Below are 16593 nucleotides of genomic sequence, written 5' to 3' on the forward strand. Positions count from 1 at the left end.
CAATCGGTACGAAAATGGTAACTCGTATGTAGAATTTAGCAGTGACGCAGATCGTTCGAACTTCGACAGTGTTGTTCCTCTAATTACGAAAGGTGCAATTATAACGTATTTTCCCGAATTATTCCTGCAAAGGAATTTCAGGCATCTACACCGATACGCTTGAGATAACAAAATTTTCTGACGATGAAACGACGAAGTAAAGAATCGTCGGCGACATCAGCAGCAATTCGATCCTCACTCGCTCTCTCGTTATAACCTTGCCAATTTGTGCTCTTTTAACATATTATTATTGAAGAATGTTGGAATACTTTAAGGCGGCATAAAAGGGGGCGAGGTTTTTCACCTACACGTGATTCCAGCCGCCATGCGATGTGGCGAATAGCTGACATAAGCAGCCTCGACACTGTTGAACTGGATGCATTTACCTTATCCTCCTGAAATGCACCGTGCCTTTTAATAACGTTTATACTGCCGGTTGTTCGAGATATCCACTGATTTTTTACCGCGTATTAACGAAGGCACGCTCTCTTTATACATTCTGCGTATGTATGTTTATATTATACGTACGTACCCTACGCACTGCGCGTGCATATAATGCCGTGCATACTTTAAATCCCGGCTTTTCACCGCGGGCAGAACTACTTGGACTGCACCAGGCGTTAGGAATGCTGCTGTCTGCCATCGACAAGGAATTATAGTGCTGGCCTTACAGGATTTTGTATATCTCGTCATCGATCCTTGATTCACGATCCATTTTACTTCTCTTTTGCTCTCTGGGTATCAAATTTTTATCCACAACTCGTCAATGAGGTTATAAAATTCTTTAAAAATATGCTGCTTTGATCTCGGGCGATTTTCTTTTCATTTTATTTTACAATGCAGTTGAATACAATATGTTTAAAATCTTATGTATCCAAAAAAAGAAAAAAAAAAAAAACAGTTGAAGTATGGGCACTTTTCTATTTTTAATCTATAGTCAATGTTAATCTCAAATTTTGTTTTCTTTATTATTCTTAATTATATTATATATATATATATATATACAATACAAATACCGATAACTGATAAATTTTACAAAATGTTAGATCAATCTGCGGCATACTTCAAAGTGATATTAAATCCGGAAAACAATAGATTGAAAAGATCGTTGTAGACAGCTCGCAATTGCCAGATAGTTTATTTTATTGAAAAAGAGAAGGAAAAAAAAATATCCCGATCCATGCGCGATGGATCGATGATTAAACGAGATAACGTGTTGGACGAATGATAAACGTTGCTGTCAATGCGATGCGATACGAGGTTTGCGTATGCGACCTGTGGCAGGTAGGCCATTATATCAACTATGACGTAAACGTTATAATGTCAAATTGGTCGAAGAAAATAAAAATGATGGATGTTTTTTTTTTTTTCAAATATTTTTTGCAATTCATTACAATAACGGAAGAGTCTACAAAAAGTAGATCTGCGGGAAGATTTTTAACGGTGTACCGTTTCATCCTGATCCGTTTATACCGATCGGTCGAAACAGTCGATCCATTGACTGCAGGACTTGTTTGTTATGACCTAAAACCAGCCACGGATCAAAGGTTAAAAATTTGTATAAGCGTTCTCAGTTCCTTTCGTGACTTTTAACTTGATCGTCACAGCTAAGCGATTTCTTTTTTTTTTTTTTAGAAACAAACTTTTTATTTTTCCGTCTTCTCTCTTTCTCCCTCTTTCTTTCTTTTCTTCTTCCGTCGTTTAAATGGTGCAAAAGGAGGAGAAACGCCGCCTTGTTTTTTGACCACCGTTACAAGAGCGTGAGATAAATGTACGTACATACATACATACATATATATACATAGGTATGCATCGGTATGTAGATATATAACGACTATTGTTTGTCGCATACCGAACGTAAACGTCAAATGGTTACCGGGTCCGAAAATTCGTCTACTTCCTGTGCGTTATAATTTCGTTGGCGGTGTGACGGAAATACTTACGTCAGGATGGGAGCTTCGCGGCCGACTCAGAATCTCTGAAAGCCTTTCTTCGCAAGCGCTGAAAAGCTTCGTATTGATCGGCCTGGTTCACTTCGTGTCAAGTTCAAGGGAACCTGCACGCTTCGCCAAAATCTGGCCAATTATTTCCGTCGCGTTTTATCGATATTATACGAGCTACGGATGTATTGATTGTGCCGATGTCGATGCGAATCGGAACCGCGCCTTTCGAGAGACGAGCTTGCATCTCTTCACCTTCCAAACTGTAAATAATTCCACGGTTTTTCGGCTGCATTTCTGTGAGAAAATTGTCACCAAAAATAACAACCTTATCGCATGCTTTAAACTCGGCGTTTATCGCTCGAGTAAACATATAAGCCTGTTCCAAAGTCCGATGATGTATCGATTCTCGGAGATATTTTTAAAAAAACGTTGGTCACGACACGTAGGTATTTACGTACGTACCTGTAATCTTTGCGCGTGTGTGTTTTTTTCCTTTCTAGCTTCCTGTATTTCTCTCTCCGTTTCAATTTCTCCGCGCGCGTTGCGTCTTCGAAGAGTTTCGAAAAGAACGTTTAGACAAATACCTGTGTCAAATATTCGAGCCGTCATCGTCTCGTTTCGCTTTTGATACACGTCAGATTGATAAATTGATTTACACGTACATCAATCAGCTGCTGTACTGTTATCGATACATCGCATCCGAGTTTTATCAATGAAACTTTCGAATGATTTGCAACATTTGCCGAATATTTATAGCCTCGCGTTGTAAAAAACCGACTTCCATATTCGCTGTTCAGCTGCAGAAAATGTTCGTCTAACCGGTTCCAAACTCGTTACTCGAATCTTGCAGATCCTGGACGTATGAAATGTTTGGTGAATTTTTCTTCAACGAGTCACTTCGACCGTATCATGTATAATAACCGACGTATAAGTCCCGCGGTAGATATACACTCCTATCGACCCGCTTATCAAAAACTACACTATATCCCGCTTCAAGCGTTATCTTCTCACGTGTTAAAAACATGCCAAGAGGCTCCTTAGTACGGCAGGCCGATTGTGTGACATTCTTTCATCCCCATCGGCGATAAGCGAGTACCATCTGGTTTTACGAATCGATAGATAAATCTTGCGTCGAGTTGGCCATTAAATTGTTCACATCACGGTATTGTAATAGCTTATAAACTTTTTCAAGCAGACCGATGTCGCCACTTTCCTCTTATCATTCCTACGTACTTACAGCTTTCCTTGTCAAAACACTGACTCGGTAATTCCGCGTCAAGATAAGACCCAGGTTCCTAAAAGTTAGTTACGAACGATCCGGGACTTCCTTCGCGATGTCCTTGTGCAAGGAATGAGTGTATATCTACGTAGTGCAGGACGCCTGACCTTCCTCCGGAAATCCGGTCTGTCATGCAGGATGTTACGAGCGCAAGTCCGGCCTTGTTTCACGTTGATAAAAACAAATTTTCCTTCTCCTATGTACGCTTTCTTCAATTTTTCGAAGATTATTCTAAATGCAAGTTGAGCAACGGTTCATAAAATGCCCGAATACATCTGCAGGCTGTTATCGATTAAAATATCGTTGTAAAAATTATATCTGGCCCGAAAAAGAAGAGGCGAAAAATGCACGTTACATCGCTCTTTAAATATGTTATACGTTCAGGTATAACTAACCGAGTAACGATTTCCGGAAATTTTTACGAATCATCTATCTATGTCGACCACAATATCTGTACTGAAAAAGTGGCGATGACTAAGTATTGTAAAGTTAGATTATTCAGCAGGCGTAAAATAGTTCAGTGAATCAGATGAACGCCGCGAGTCGGTTCCACGATACAAGCTTAATGTTGGTAGGTAGGTAGGTGTTCATTAATCAGCTAGATACTCGGCCGTTTCTTTCAAACGAAACCGATAACGCCGAAAACTTGCGGCGTCTTTTGACGATGCAGCGGTGAATTAGCTTACATCCGCTTAAATCACTCTGGTTAGGCGATCCTCTCGGTGCAATCTAACTTTTAATTCCGGCGTCAACCCTTCGACTACAAGGCGTCGTCGTATGCTGGAAAAAGTTTGTTTGCACTTCTTTAACCTGATCGATGTATCGAACCAGCTGGCTTTAGAAGCTAGGTATGCGCATTGCAGGGTTTTTCCTCATCGGTGCAGCAGCAGCAGCGGCAGCATACTTGTCCAGACGATTGTATACACGGGCTGCATTAGCGTGTTTGGAAAAGGAAATCTTTACTTATTTCTTTCGACATGTTGTATAATCGTCTCTAGGCTGTGATCAGAGATCGCTTTGAGCCTCCAGGGCGTCAACTGACATCGTTTTCAATCAATTTCACTATTCCTCTCTCATTCAAAAACATTTCAAACAATGTCATTTTGTCATATCAGGAACCTACGTTAATTTGTACGATTCTCAAGACTTTTATTGAAAACTCGAGAGAAATAACAATTGAAGACAGACGAATTGGAAGCGATGAATAACTTGGGTATTTCTCTTTGAAACAATTTTTTAAACGTATCCAATTTTGATTCTATCGAAATTTAGAAAGATAAAGCCATTGCACAAGAAATTTCAGTGAAGCATTACTTACATCATCGTATCTTCGAATAATAAAATTCTTTTTAACGATATGCTGAATTCCAAGCGTTGGGATAGATGCGCATATACAGTTTCTATTCAAAGGCTGTTAAACATTTCTTGCTGCCAAGTTATTTAGGCCGCGTGGACGAAAAAAAAATCGAATAAAGAATCAAAGATAAACGTCCGTTCAGCGGGAAAACGATCTTGCGTATATTTGACCACCGATTACGAGGTGACGATAATAAGATCCGGAATCATGGTTACAGTTAGCATACAGGAAAGGTCTCAGAACTTTTCCCAAAATATCATATAACAATTTATGGTAATGATTTCAACACAGTTGAATCGCCGTTGTCAATGGATAATTTGAATAAATGAGTTCAGGTAATTAAAATCAATTGTAATTCCGAAACATCAATATTTCTTGTGTTTCTGGGGATAAATTAACCGATTCGCTCTAGTTTCTTATATTGGAAAAAAAACAAAAAAAAAAAAAAACACACACAAACAACAAACGGTCATCACGTGGAAAATAATAACTCGAGTTTCGCTTCCGAAACGCCGGGCAAAGTCTTGCAGGAAATTTTCAACGTATCGTTACAGCTTTTACTACGTACACTCTGTGCATTCCGAAGAAGCTCTTACCTCACGTATGCATAAGTCGCATACCAATCGCGAGATAAATTCTCAGCAGCGGTCTTGCATTGCCGTAGCGTCAAGTGTCTTTAAAAGGGTTGAATTGTTTTCGAAGACGTGGCGCACTCGCGTTGATGATCGAATCGCGCGTTCCCTTTACAAAAATGTCCTCCCCCCGCAACAAGCCAGGACGGTGTTGGCGTAACGTGCAATTAGTTAGCGAGTGTATAACAGAGAAGGCTACTGAGCCGTGCAAGGTCCGGCTGCGGTCCGGTCTTAGCTAATCACTGTTTATCTCGGGGAAAGAAATGGGTCAGAAATTCAATACTAAGTTGACCGAGCTCATAGCTCAAGTCTAATGGAACGCGTCACCGCGACGCTGAAAGAGACTTTAAAACGCTCGAGAAATTCTTTCTCTTCCCTTCTTACTTTTCTTCAAGGGACGCGACTCTTCCGCGGTTCGATGTGTGAATGAAAATTCTAAAAAAATTAAACTTTCGTTAAAAATAACGACGCCTTGAACATCCTTCGTCACGCATGCGTACTCGATGCAGCAGCTGTTACATTGCCGAATACTCATCGTTATCGTTATTGTTGTTATTATTATTATTGTTGTTGTTGTTGTCAGTATCAACGGCAGTAATAACCCAGATGTAATGCAACGTCGTCGGAGCGTGGTTCTGCTGCAGGCATCTCTGGAATTCCAACGCTGCAGTTATTTTAAGTCTCGAACCAACAAATAACTCTGGATTTGAATTGGTTGCCACGGGGTGCATTCCTAGCGGGAATTCGTCCGTATGCGAATATGCAGTAGAGTTTTGAGTCATAGATTCGGGACGAAAACGGGGTTGATTAACGTTGCAAGAAGGCAACCTCACAATCACCGAACGAATTCAATTATACCTAACCTGCATTGCGAAGTGAAAATTTGACGCGAGATGTAACAGGGGAACGTTAAAGACGTTGAGAAAGTCTCGACGATATTAGTAGTGACATTTTTGCAGTAATAGGTGAAGCCCGCGCTTCCTAGTTTTATACGTATACTTATAAGTATCTGAATGTAGGCTATTCCAATAACGTCACGTAGCTCGTCTAGCCGCTGTACGGCTTCTAAACGTCGGTTTGAACTCTTTTCTTCTTCTTTTTCCCTTTATCTTACTTTTCTATCAGGCACTACTCCAGTTCTACCCTTGTTCTTCTTCTTTTACTCCCTTCTCCACTCCACTCCGCGGCACGATCACATCTTGCAAAATAGAATGGGGCTTGATGTACGAAGCGATCTTCAACTATGCATCAGGGATTTTAGCTTTCGTTACAAAGCAGCCGCGGAATCAGGTTGAATCAATTTTTTTCATATTTTGTTAGGATTATCATTAATATTATTCCTATTTTTTTATCGTTGAGATAACTGGAGGGTGAGGAACGAGGTTATCACTTTCTTTGAGATCGAACGAGAGAAGGTGTAGCAATAAAACGAAACTTTGATAAGATTGAGAAGAGAAGAAAAGAAGAAAATAATGAGCAAAAAAAAAAAAAAACATTGGAAACAAAATGAGATGGAGAAAAATCTGTTACCGAGTGGGCGGTGCCGCTCCTTTATACATATTACGGCTGAACGACTTTTAGTAATCGGTATAATTTATCAAGCCACCATTTCTAATTACTTACCTTTCACGTTCTTGATTTATTCATTATGTTTCGGTTATTTACAACAAATGTAAAAAAAACAAACAAACAACGAATAAAGAAAAGCGACCATCGCAATACAGCTCTGCGATATCTTGTAGAGTTCATCGAGAACCTCTCTGTTCATCATGCCTCGGGTTCATCCGCATCACCTACTGTACTTACACGGGGTGTAGATCCGTGTTCGTTTCAACGGTCCGAACATAGCGGCGGAGAGGGGGGGGGGGGGGGACGTTCGTTACGTAATAAGATAATATTACGTACCTTCACAATTACGACGAATCAGTCGGTCACTTGAGTATTACACAGTGTATAATATGTATTTGTATTATATATGTATACTGCATTTATGAAAGGCTCGTTTAATTGCAAGCGATTTGTATCTGGTGGTGATCATCATCATCGTCGTCGCCGTCGTCATCGTCGTCGTCGTAGTCCTCTCGCAGCTGCAACACTGATGCTGCATGCGTATTACGTGCCTATAATAGTTTTACCGCGTGTCCTACGGATGGACGGATAGACGGCACCTGTGTCTCTCGGTCTGTTGAATAAATGCGGTGCGATTATAAATTATAATCGCTCGGAGAGTCACCTATCTTCTCCGCTTCGCTATTTCCTATAACCATGCGCGTATAACTTGCATATTACAGGTCTATCAATATATCTATATACGTATAGACATAGCAGGTACGTGTACGAAGAGAAGCTGCAGCTGAAGGCAATTGATGATTAATTGCGGAATGAGTAATTGAATATCATTACAGCTCTTTTTTTTTTACTCCGTGTTACCAGGTGCGTCCAGGCACTTTGCCAATAACTCAATTGAGAGAGCTTTTAGCAATCTGTGATAGATATTCTGCGATTGCTTTTAGAGACGCTTGACGGGAAATTATAACGGCTACAAAAAAGCGGCAATGATTGAACGGAATATTATCCCTTCGCACTTTCAAGTTTAGCGAGGGAAAACTGTAACGCACGTTGCACAAAATCACGATTTCTGACCGTAAAAGCTTAGGGCCAAGTCCCAAGCGTGAAGGTGCGGGTTGCGACCTTTGGATTTATCGAAAATACAGTGGTTGGTCGATCCAAAATGGATTTCGAAAAGCGCAATAATGCGGAATGAACGCGAATACGCGCTTATAGGTATGTAACAGAGGTGAGTTTGCAGAGAGGCGGCGATACACGAACCGCGCCGCGTATTGATTGCGCGAGACGCCGGCGCCGCGGCGCTTCGCGAGTCAAAACGACGCCCGAATTCCGAGCTAGGTACGTAAGGGAAAAGCCGGGGCTCGAACCCGCGCCGTTTTTGCTGCAGTGCAGTTAAAGCCGACGCTCAACGACGCGTCTTGACACCCGACACCTTTAAGCACCTTGTAACAGATACTTGACTCGACTATTGCTACATACCAGATTACACGTTTAATTTCCGTTCATCCTGCGCAGCCTGCGAAAATTACAAATTACACTCGATCCTAGGTCGGGTTTAACTGCAAGTCCGTGAAAGGGAAGATCGAGCGGAATTTTAACTAGAAAATGATAAACGGAATGGAAAGCCGGGTGGCATAACGTAAATCTGGAAGCGTAAGAGAACTCGAAATTCGACTTTGTTAGTTTGGATTCTGACTTGTCAGGAAAGTACCAAAAAAAAAAACAAAAATTAATGCATACAGCTTTGCTTTATCCTGTGAGACCAATTTTCGGGATCAACGAAATTTCCTTGAAGTGCTTGCAAGCTTTGAATCGAAACTCACTGGCTGAAATGATTCCTCCTTGAACGAACTTGGAGTGCTTGGGCATAGGTCTTGCAAAAATGAAAGTGTGATACGGTATCGCTCTCGTATTAATGACTCCACTTCTCTTCAGCAGGATACGAGAACAACGTTTTAACGCTTAAGGTTCATGGGTCCGTTACACGCACCCTTAGAATTCTGGAATCAGACGAACTGAATGTATCGCTTTGTTGAATAATCCAAGTCTGCAGACGTATGAAACGTCCGTACAGCGTAGATACAAAAGAAGTTCTGGGTTCTTTGTACCTTGCATCCTACTTGACGATTTCTACCGCTTTGTCGTTATTGCCAGCGTTGCTGTCGCATCGTCGGAGGCACGAGCCCGGCCACCAAAGTGCTTTTTCATTTTTTTTCTCGTTTCTTCCCCTTCCCTCCTCTCCCAACGATGCTCCGCGCGTTCGTTCAGAAAATAAAGAAATCGGATAACAATGGCAATGGAGCCCGAGTCGCGTATTCGTTGTGGCCGGAAGGTGTGCGATCATCTTAAATTTGCATCGGTGTCACATCCGGGTTATCAGGCACACAATGATATTACGCGAGTAAACGTGCGTACGCGTTCGATACCGATCCGAATCGCAACAACGCGCCGTTTCCATTGTACGAACCGTGCGAAAACAACAATCCGTGAGACAGACAACGAGACCGCGTACTTTTCACCAAATTTAATCGTCACGGTAAACTCTCGACCGACGGGTGAAAGAACCGATTCAATACACAAACGACAATTCGTAGACCGACCGTAGGGACTTAATTTTCACCTCTCGTGTAACCCGGCGTTTAAATTTAAGATTCCGAAACACGATTAGTACGCCTACCATTTACACCGACGACGCGAGTTTAGGCTCGGGCTCAGGTTCGGGTCATTTCGTGACCTGCCACTTGCGTTACTTCCTTCCCATGAACCTAGCGCTCTGATCCTGGGAAGATGCCTTCGAAGATACGGGAGATGCTCGTACTGATAACATCAGGATCTAAAGTTGTGCCATCACTTTCTCCCGCTTGTGCCACGCGGGTATCTCGATCCTCTCGACCTGCATGGACCGAACGTTAGACGTCCGTCAGCTGCAGGGCTATCTTTTAAGAGCTCGAAGAGCGCTCTCTTCTTCTATTTCCACCTCGTAGCCTCTATTTTGGTATGAAAATTCCCTCCACTTTCCACTTTCATTTCGGCCAGTCGATCGATCGATCGATCAACTTCTTTTTAACCTGCCTTTTTCAAACGTAACTGCGCGGTCGAGAATCGTTTGGATCGTCAAATGCTCTGCAACAGTGCGTTGAAGCTAGTCAAAAAGGAGGCCAACTCCTTGTCTTTTTTCAAGGAAATCAGCTAATCCGGTTTCCGAAAACGATCGTTATTCCTCCTAGAAAAATTAACGCCTTCCGTACGATGCGAGACTTCGAATCGGATCGGCGAGACGAAACAACAAAGCCGACAAAGAGTATAACAGTGCGAAGCGAAGGAGCGTGCAGACGATTCGTTTAAGGCTAGTCCGTAATAAGCCGTTAATGTTGGGTGAAAAAGCATCAAAGCGAGGCGTGCAAAAAGGTTATTACAGAGTAATTTTCATCGGCGGACCAATCGAGCCGTGCAAAACTATCATCGAGGTTGTTAAGTCGGTTAAGTTTGCAGTGTTTGCGAGCGAGGAGACGATCGGATCGGAGCTTGGCTATCCGGCGAGTAAGTTTGCACGCTCCGTAGACCCGGACGAGTTACATAATGCAACCGTCGGCCTTGCATTATAGCGTCATAACTATCATCCTGTCCGCTTACCTGCAATGCCGTTGCCGCTGCTGCGCCTTTCATGACTAACAGGCACCGCCATTTGTCGTGATTCAATTTATGGCAAGAGATAGCGACAATTATTCTGAATAATGCTCGAGGTTTTAGTACGGTAATAAGCAGGCCTATTACAATAATAGTTATCGTACGCGAGGCGGTTTAAAACCCGCAGCTTCTCTTCCGCGGCGACAATCATCGATCCGCGAGTATTTAAACGTACCTGGACTCGCTTGTTCGGATATTGCGGAACGAAAATTCTGCGTCCATGCTCATGAATAAGAGCTTCCCATAAAATCTAGTCCCGCGTTTGTACGCTTCGGACGAGTATTTGCGAACAAAGCGAAAGAAAGAAACAAACAAACAAACAAACAAACGCACGTCGTTTCGACTTCCTTGCGTGTCTCGTATACATGTCGTATGTATACCTGTACATATATAGTTCTAGTCGTGTCGACGTAATATCGTCGGTTGGGACGTTGCCGTGACGTGGGCGTCACTCATTAATCGGCGTACTGCCTTTTAATATTTAGGTACGCACTTGGAGCTCCTCTGTTATTTCTGACGTTCGGAAGGCACTGCACACCGCGAATTTCAATTATACTCTGTCATTATTAGACACACTCGAGCACTGCCGAGCTTGGCTTTCCCTCTAATCGACATCGTTGCATTGTTCCAATTCAGCAACGAATTGTTCAACTGTTGCTTCGGTCGGTTTAATTGGATTTGCAGTTTGACGTGGGTTCCGTTCGACGTAATTCCTGATCCAATATTCGCAAGGTTTTCAACCTCGATTATCGAACAGAGTTCACTGCGATTTAAGAGGAAAGGATAGTCACGGATGCTTGTGTTGAGAACGAGAAAAAAGTTAAGACCCCCGTCATCCGTAATTGGCAAGTAATCTATCAGCTGTTAATTCGTGTTTTTTTTTTCACTGGTTTTACTTTTTCTTTCGCGAATTTTTATAAGTCAGAGTCTCGGTTTGTAATTCCTCCTCTTCAGAACCTGCAGTACGAATTTAATCTTTGTTTCCTCAGACTGATTATTCGAACAAAGAGAAATAGAGTCATAGATTATGCCGCGTCGTACGAGAAAGTGTCCAGCTTATTGTATACGAATTTACGTATGTATGTGTATATAATATATGTGTATAAAGAAGCGGTATTGCGAAAATAGGGATAGAAAAGTTTCACCGTGAGAAGCGCGAAGGCCAGTAGCAGAATTTCCCAATCTCTTGTACGCGTCTCTACGTGGCAAGGTATATACGTATTATATGTATTGTATATACGTACGTGTATAAAGATTTGATACGTAATTTACGAACGTTTACGGTATAGGTGAGTCGGCGCATATGACGAAGATGTGATATATTGTGCTTATAATAACCCGCGATTCTTAACCGGGCGTTCCATGATTGTGACCATTTTACCCCGGCGTGAAAGCCTCCGTGGGTGTTCGGCATAGAAACTGATATATTCCGATAGCCGGTTTAACAATAATTTACCAATCACCCGATCGCCCAGCACGCGGCCAATCCAATCAATTGTATATTGTGTGCGTATCATTTGAGACTAGCGTTGTTGCAGATACCATCTAAATGTATGTAATATCTTATCTTCCACGCTATAGATGCAATGATCGATAATTATTTATTTTTAAAGTACCTACCTGGACCCTCGACTCTGGGACGCGTAATCGCGCGCGCGAAAGAGAGAGAGAGAATCTCACAGTGCATGCCGGATTAATATCAAAGACACCGCTACGCAGCAGGGCGGATATTGCGACGGAGCTTATTACGCGTAAAAAAACAAGGAATACCAGAAAAATGGTGAATCCATCTTTCCACTAAAATTCCAAAGCCGTTGGCGGAACAATTATAATTACCGTCAATTATTGTGCGATTCGTACAGATACAGGGTACTTATATTTGTCACTGATTTCTCTCTCGAGGTTGACAACGAATGCCTGAAGCTCACCTGCGGCACGATCATCAGCCTCGAGAGTTTGCAGGGAATTTGTTTTTTCTTCCTCGTAGTTTGATTCTTTTTCTCTCACTTTGTATGTAAGCAATAATACTGCGGCAGAGAAATATTGTACAGCAAAAATTCTCGAGTGGGGAAATTACGGTTACAGATTTTATACCTAATAGCTATTAATTAAAATGCCTGAGAGTCTTCGCTGCAGCTGCGGAAAATTCTCCACGCATAACGATACGCGTATAACGGTGAGAAGAAATAACTCTGTGCTCGAGTTTTCCGCGAAATAATTTCTACACCCGAGAGTGAACGTTTAGTGTACATAAATATACGTTGGGGTGTTTTGGAAAAAAATAATTTGCCATTTTTTTTTATCATAACACTCCGTGAAACGTTTGTTTAGGTTGAATAACCGTTCTAATTTATGCGGCAGATCGAGCTCATTGTCAGTTAATTTTTAATTTTTTTTTTATTACGCTTTTTTGAATTCAGAAAGAATAGCGGACAATTTTTTTTTTATTGCCTACATCAATTATTATACAAATTTACGTCGCAAAGAAAACCCACACTTGTAATATCAAGTTTCCAGTTGATGCTTGAAAAGTGTGTTCGACGACTTTTGCATTATTAATTCAATCTCATGAAATAGTTATAATTTAATACGAACTTTTAATTTTGGAAAATAAGATTCCTGGTTGGTAAATCGTTGCGTTGTAGATCGTGATCTTTGGGTTGAATATTAATGTCGGGAAATAAATAATAATCGAAATGTTACAACGTGTTTCTACACAAATTGGGAAAAAAATATGAAAAAGTGAAAGATCAAATTATCGCGATCTTCCGCATAACGTAGAACGCTCATCTTTTTGCAAAATCTTTCCTTTAACCTAAAGAGAAAAAAACTTTTTCGGGGGTGTCACCGTGGAAAATCGTTAATAATTATTACTGAAACACCCTAGTATACATGTAGGCACATATATATTTGACGGACGACGCGAGGAATCAAATATCTCACCGTACGTCAATGATCCGCGTACGTACGTAACACCTATTCGATCTATTCATCCCCCATTCCCAGGGACGATACCTCGATATTATTTACCCGACCCGATTTTCAATCACGCAAGGTATAATATTGGAATATCACTCGGCTTTCAGGTGCGCGATTTGGTCGAACGATGCAACTGTCCAACCCAATTTCCGATGATCCGAGTATCCGAAGGAAAGTACAGGATCGGTGACACGAAGGTTTTGATCTTCGTCCGCATACTGCGAAATCACGTTATGGTGCGAGTAGGTGGAGGGTGGGACACCCTAAGCCATTATCTCGACAAGCACGACCCTTGCCGGTGCCGCAGCTGTAAGTTTGCATACCTATATCTTTCTTGACACTTTGCGATACTAAACTAACCTAACCTAACCCAACCCAACCCAAACCAACCCAACCTAACCTAACCATCATCGTCAGACCCTGCAGGGTTGATTTGTCGGAAGGATCGATGCCTAACCGGTTTCACCGTACGCATCGAGAGATAATCCTTCACTTCTACAAGTCACAATTTATTATTAATTATAATTATTGTACTCATTCGATTATTAAGACGAGTCGAATTTTACCTTTGTCACAATGATAGCGCACCGTTCAACGATTTCGGCAAAATTGATCCAGAAGGCGGGCGGGTCGTTTGATCTTGGAAGCGCGCAGGTACACTACGAACGGTGAGTTGGGCATGTCATGGTACAAGTTGAGAAAATTATATACTACTTGAAAAAACATGATGCGCTGAGATAAATTTCATCTTTTATAGTTACTGTAGAAAATTGTAGTAGAATGCGGGTATACTTAAAGCAACGGTTTAAATACTGTTGGAAATGAAAGCAAGTTTTTATCCAATTAGTAACTATTTAGTGTATAATTATTTTAAACAGCCATATTCTCCGGTTGGTTGTATCGAAACGTTAAATTTTCATTTTTCCACCCACTATAATAGGTACCCACGCTTTTACGATTGTGGTGAAAAATGAAGATAGTTAAAATAAAAGACTATACCTATGTACATGGTACAGTAACCAGAACTAGAAATTTCTCTCAGCGATTTATGTAAATACGTACAGTAATGTTTATCGACGCCTTTCCTTTCTGGCTACCTTTGTTTCGGTCCGGAAGAAAATGCGAGATCGATTCTATACGAATTATGTAACAATGACTCTCATTCTCTCACGTCAACTTCATCGCCATTCGTTGTCACATGATTCGTACAGTATCGAGCTCGAAATTTCTTTCGGACCGAGGAAAAATTATCCGGAAAGTGAAGGCATTGACGAACGTTATCGTACAATATCGGGGTGTCGATGATCTTCTTGACGAGCGTAAAAATACAATTTCCTCTCCAATCGTAAGATCACCTCCGAGAACCCGTCGCAGCTCGGCTTCGAGCGTTGGTTCCTGTGCGGGAGCCGGGGTGCAAAATCAGAGCCCTCAGCACCAGCCGATGTCCCTGCAGACGAACAGAACGATCTCCGCAAACCGATCCCGTTCACCGACCCCGCATCAGGTACAACAGAGCAAGCATCTCGGCGAGGAGTTGAAGAAGTCTTCGAGTCGATCCCGGAGCCCGACGCCTCAGCGAAAGTTTTTGGGAAGCCCGAGTCACCTCGGAAGCGAGTTGAACAAGCAGAGGTCGAGGTCGCCGACGCCGAAGATGAGCTCCAGGTCCAGGAGCCCGACCCCGAAGGTAGATAACTCGAGGATCGGGACTTCCGGTCTCGATCCGACCCGGAAGGCGCTCAACGAGGAGATCAGACAGATCAAGTACGACGGACGCTCTCAGATGTATCATAGCCGAAATCAGGATAGCTACCAGGTAACTAATTGCCTCGGGTTAATTAACCGCACTCGCTTTACGTTCGTTCTGCCGACGTTCTTCTCTTTCTTTTTTTCTTCCGTTGAATTTGTATTCGTTTTTGTTTCTTTTCTTTTTTTCTTGCCTTCAAACGTGGAACCGTTTTTATATTCTTCCTGCGCACCGGCCGGCGGAACTCTTCCGCTGATCTGCACATCTCGACTGTTACACAATCTGTACAAGGTCTATCAAAATACAAATGATTAGCAAAAAAGCGTGCTTAAACACCGTGGTTACGTGCGGAACTAAAACGCTGCATCATTTAATAATCGTTTTTTTAACGTGTAATATGTACCTGAAAGTGGCAAAGAATATCGATTTTTTTTTATTATTTTGCCATTCGAACGTTGGATCAAAGTTTGTCATTCAAAAGCTCGATCTTTTTTTGATTTTTGATTTTACAATTAAAATTCGTCTACCTTTTCTCTTTCTGCCATTCAATCAAAAATATATCGTGACAAATCCATACCGCTACAAAAATTATCCACAAATTTTGTTCTTGTATATATATATATATATATGTTATACGATTTTGCCGGAAGTAATATATTGTGGTATAAATTGTCGAATTTCGCGCAAAAATGTTTCAGGATCCTAAGAAAGATCTGCATCAAGAGATCCGGGCGAAGGTGCCGCTCTCGGAGGAATTTTCGAAACGTTACGTCGTCGAGGGCGGCGTGGCTCGTCGGGCCTCGTCTCACGACGACACGCCGAGGTACGAGCCCTCGATATTCAATTACAAATGTCACGAGGACTCGTCGAGCAGAAGCCCGACTCCGAGTCCGCCGGGTGTGATAAAGGAGGAAACGACGGGCGAGAGGTTCGCCAAGGATGTCGGCAACTACGCCAAGTCACCTCAGGGCGACGGCGAACATTCGGACAATGGAAGCGAAGTATCCGACGAAGGCTATCGGAGCCTCGGTGCCGTCCAGCCGGCATCCGCGAATTCCACTTCCGGTTGCAGCACGCAGGCATCGCCTACGGTTGTTGACTATCAAAGTGAGTAAATCTTCGGCATGCCGCTAACCGACCCAGCTTCTATTTCTTCCTCCACGTATTCTTGTTTGTATGTTAAAAATCCAGGTTGACGAACCCGAGCCCGCAATTTATTCTTTCGTTCTTTCATCGCGTGTAATTTTCTTCTCGTTGTATGATCCGAAGCAACTTTTTGCCCGATTCAATTTGCCAATTGATTATTTCGATTCGTCATCCTTTTCCAGATATGCGATACTTAACAATCTTGATAATACTCAAAA

General features: G+C 42.1%; 1 protein-coding gene across 1 annotated transcript in view; it reads left to right on the forward strand.

Annotated features, from left to right (window-relative positions):
- Positions 1-16593, forward strand: part of LOC124177505 (GAS2-like protein pickled eggs) — a 42432-nt gene that overhangs the window by 17460 nt on the left and 8379 nt on the right. Inside the window, exons 4-7 of the mRNA XM_046559922.1 lie at positions 13593-13794; positions 14069-14153; positions 14836-15298; positions 15928-16336. Of these exons, the coding sequence (XP_046415878.1) occupies positions 13593-13794; positions 14069-14153; positions 14836-15298; positions 15928-16336 (1159 nt within the window). The remainder of the gene's footprint in view (positions 1-13592; positions 13795-14068; positions 14154-14835; positions 15299-15927; positions 16337-16593) is intronic.

This window comes from Neodiprion fabricii, chromosome 3 (genome assembly GCF_021155785.1).
Source record: "Neodiprion fabricii isolate iyNeoFabr1 chromosome 3, iyNeoFabr1.1, whole genome shotgun sequence".
Classification (NCBI taxonomy): Eukaryota; Metazoa; Arthropoda; class Insecta; order Hymenoptera; family Diprionidae; genus Neodiprion; species Neodiprion fabricii.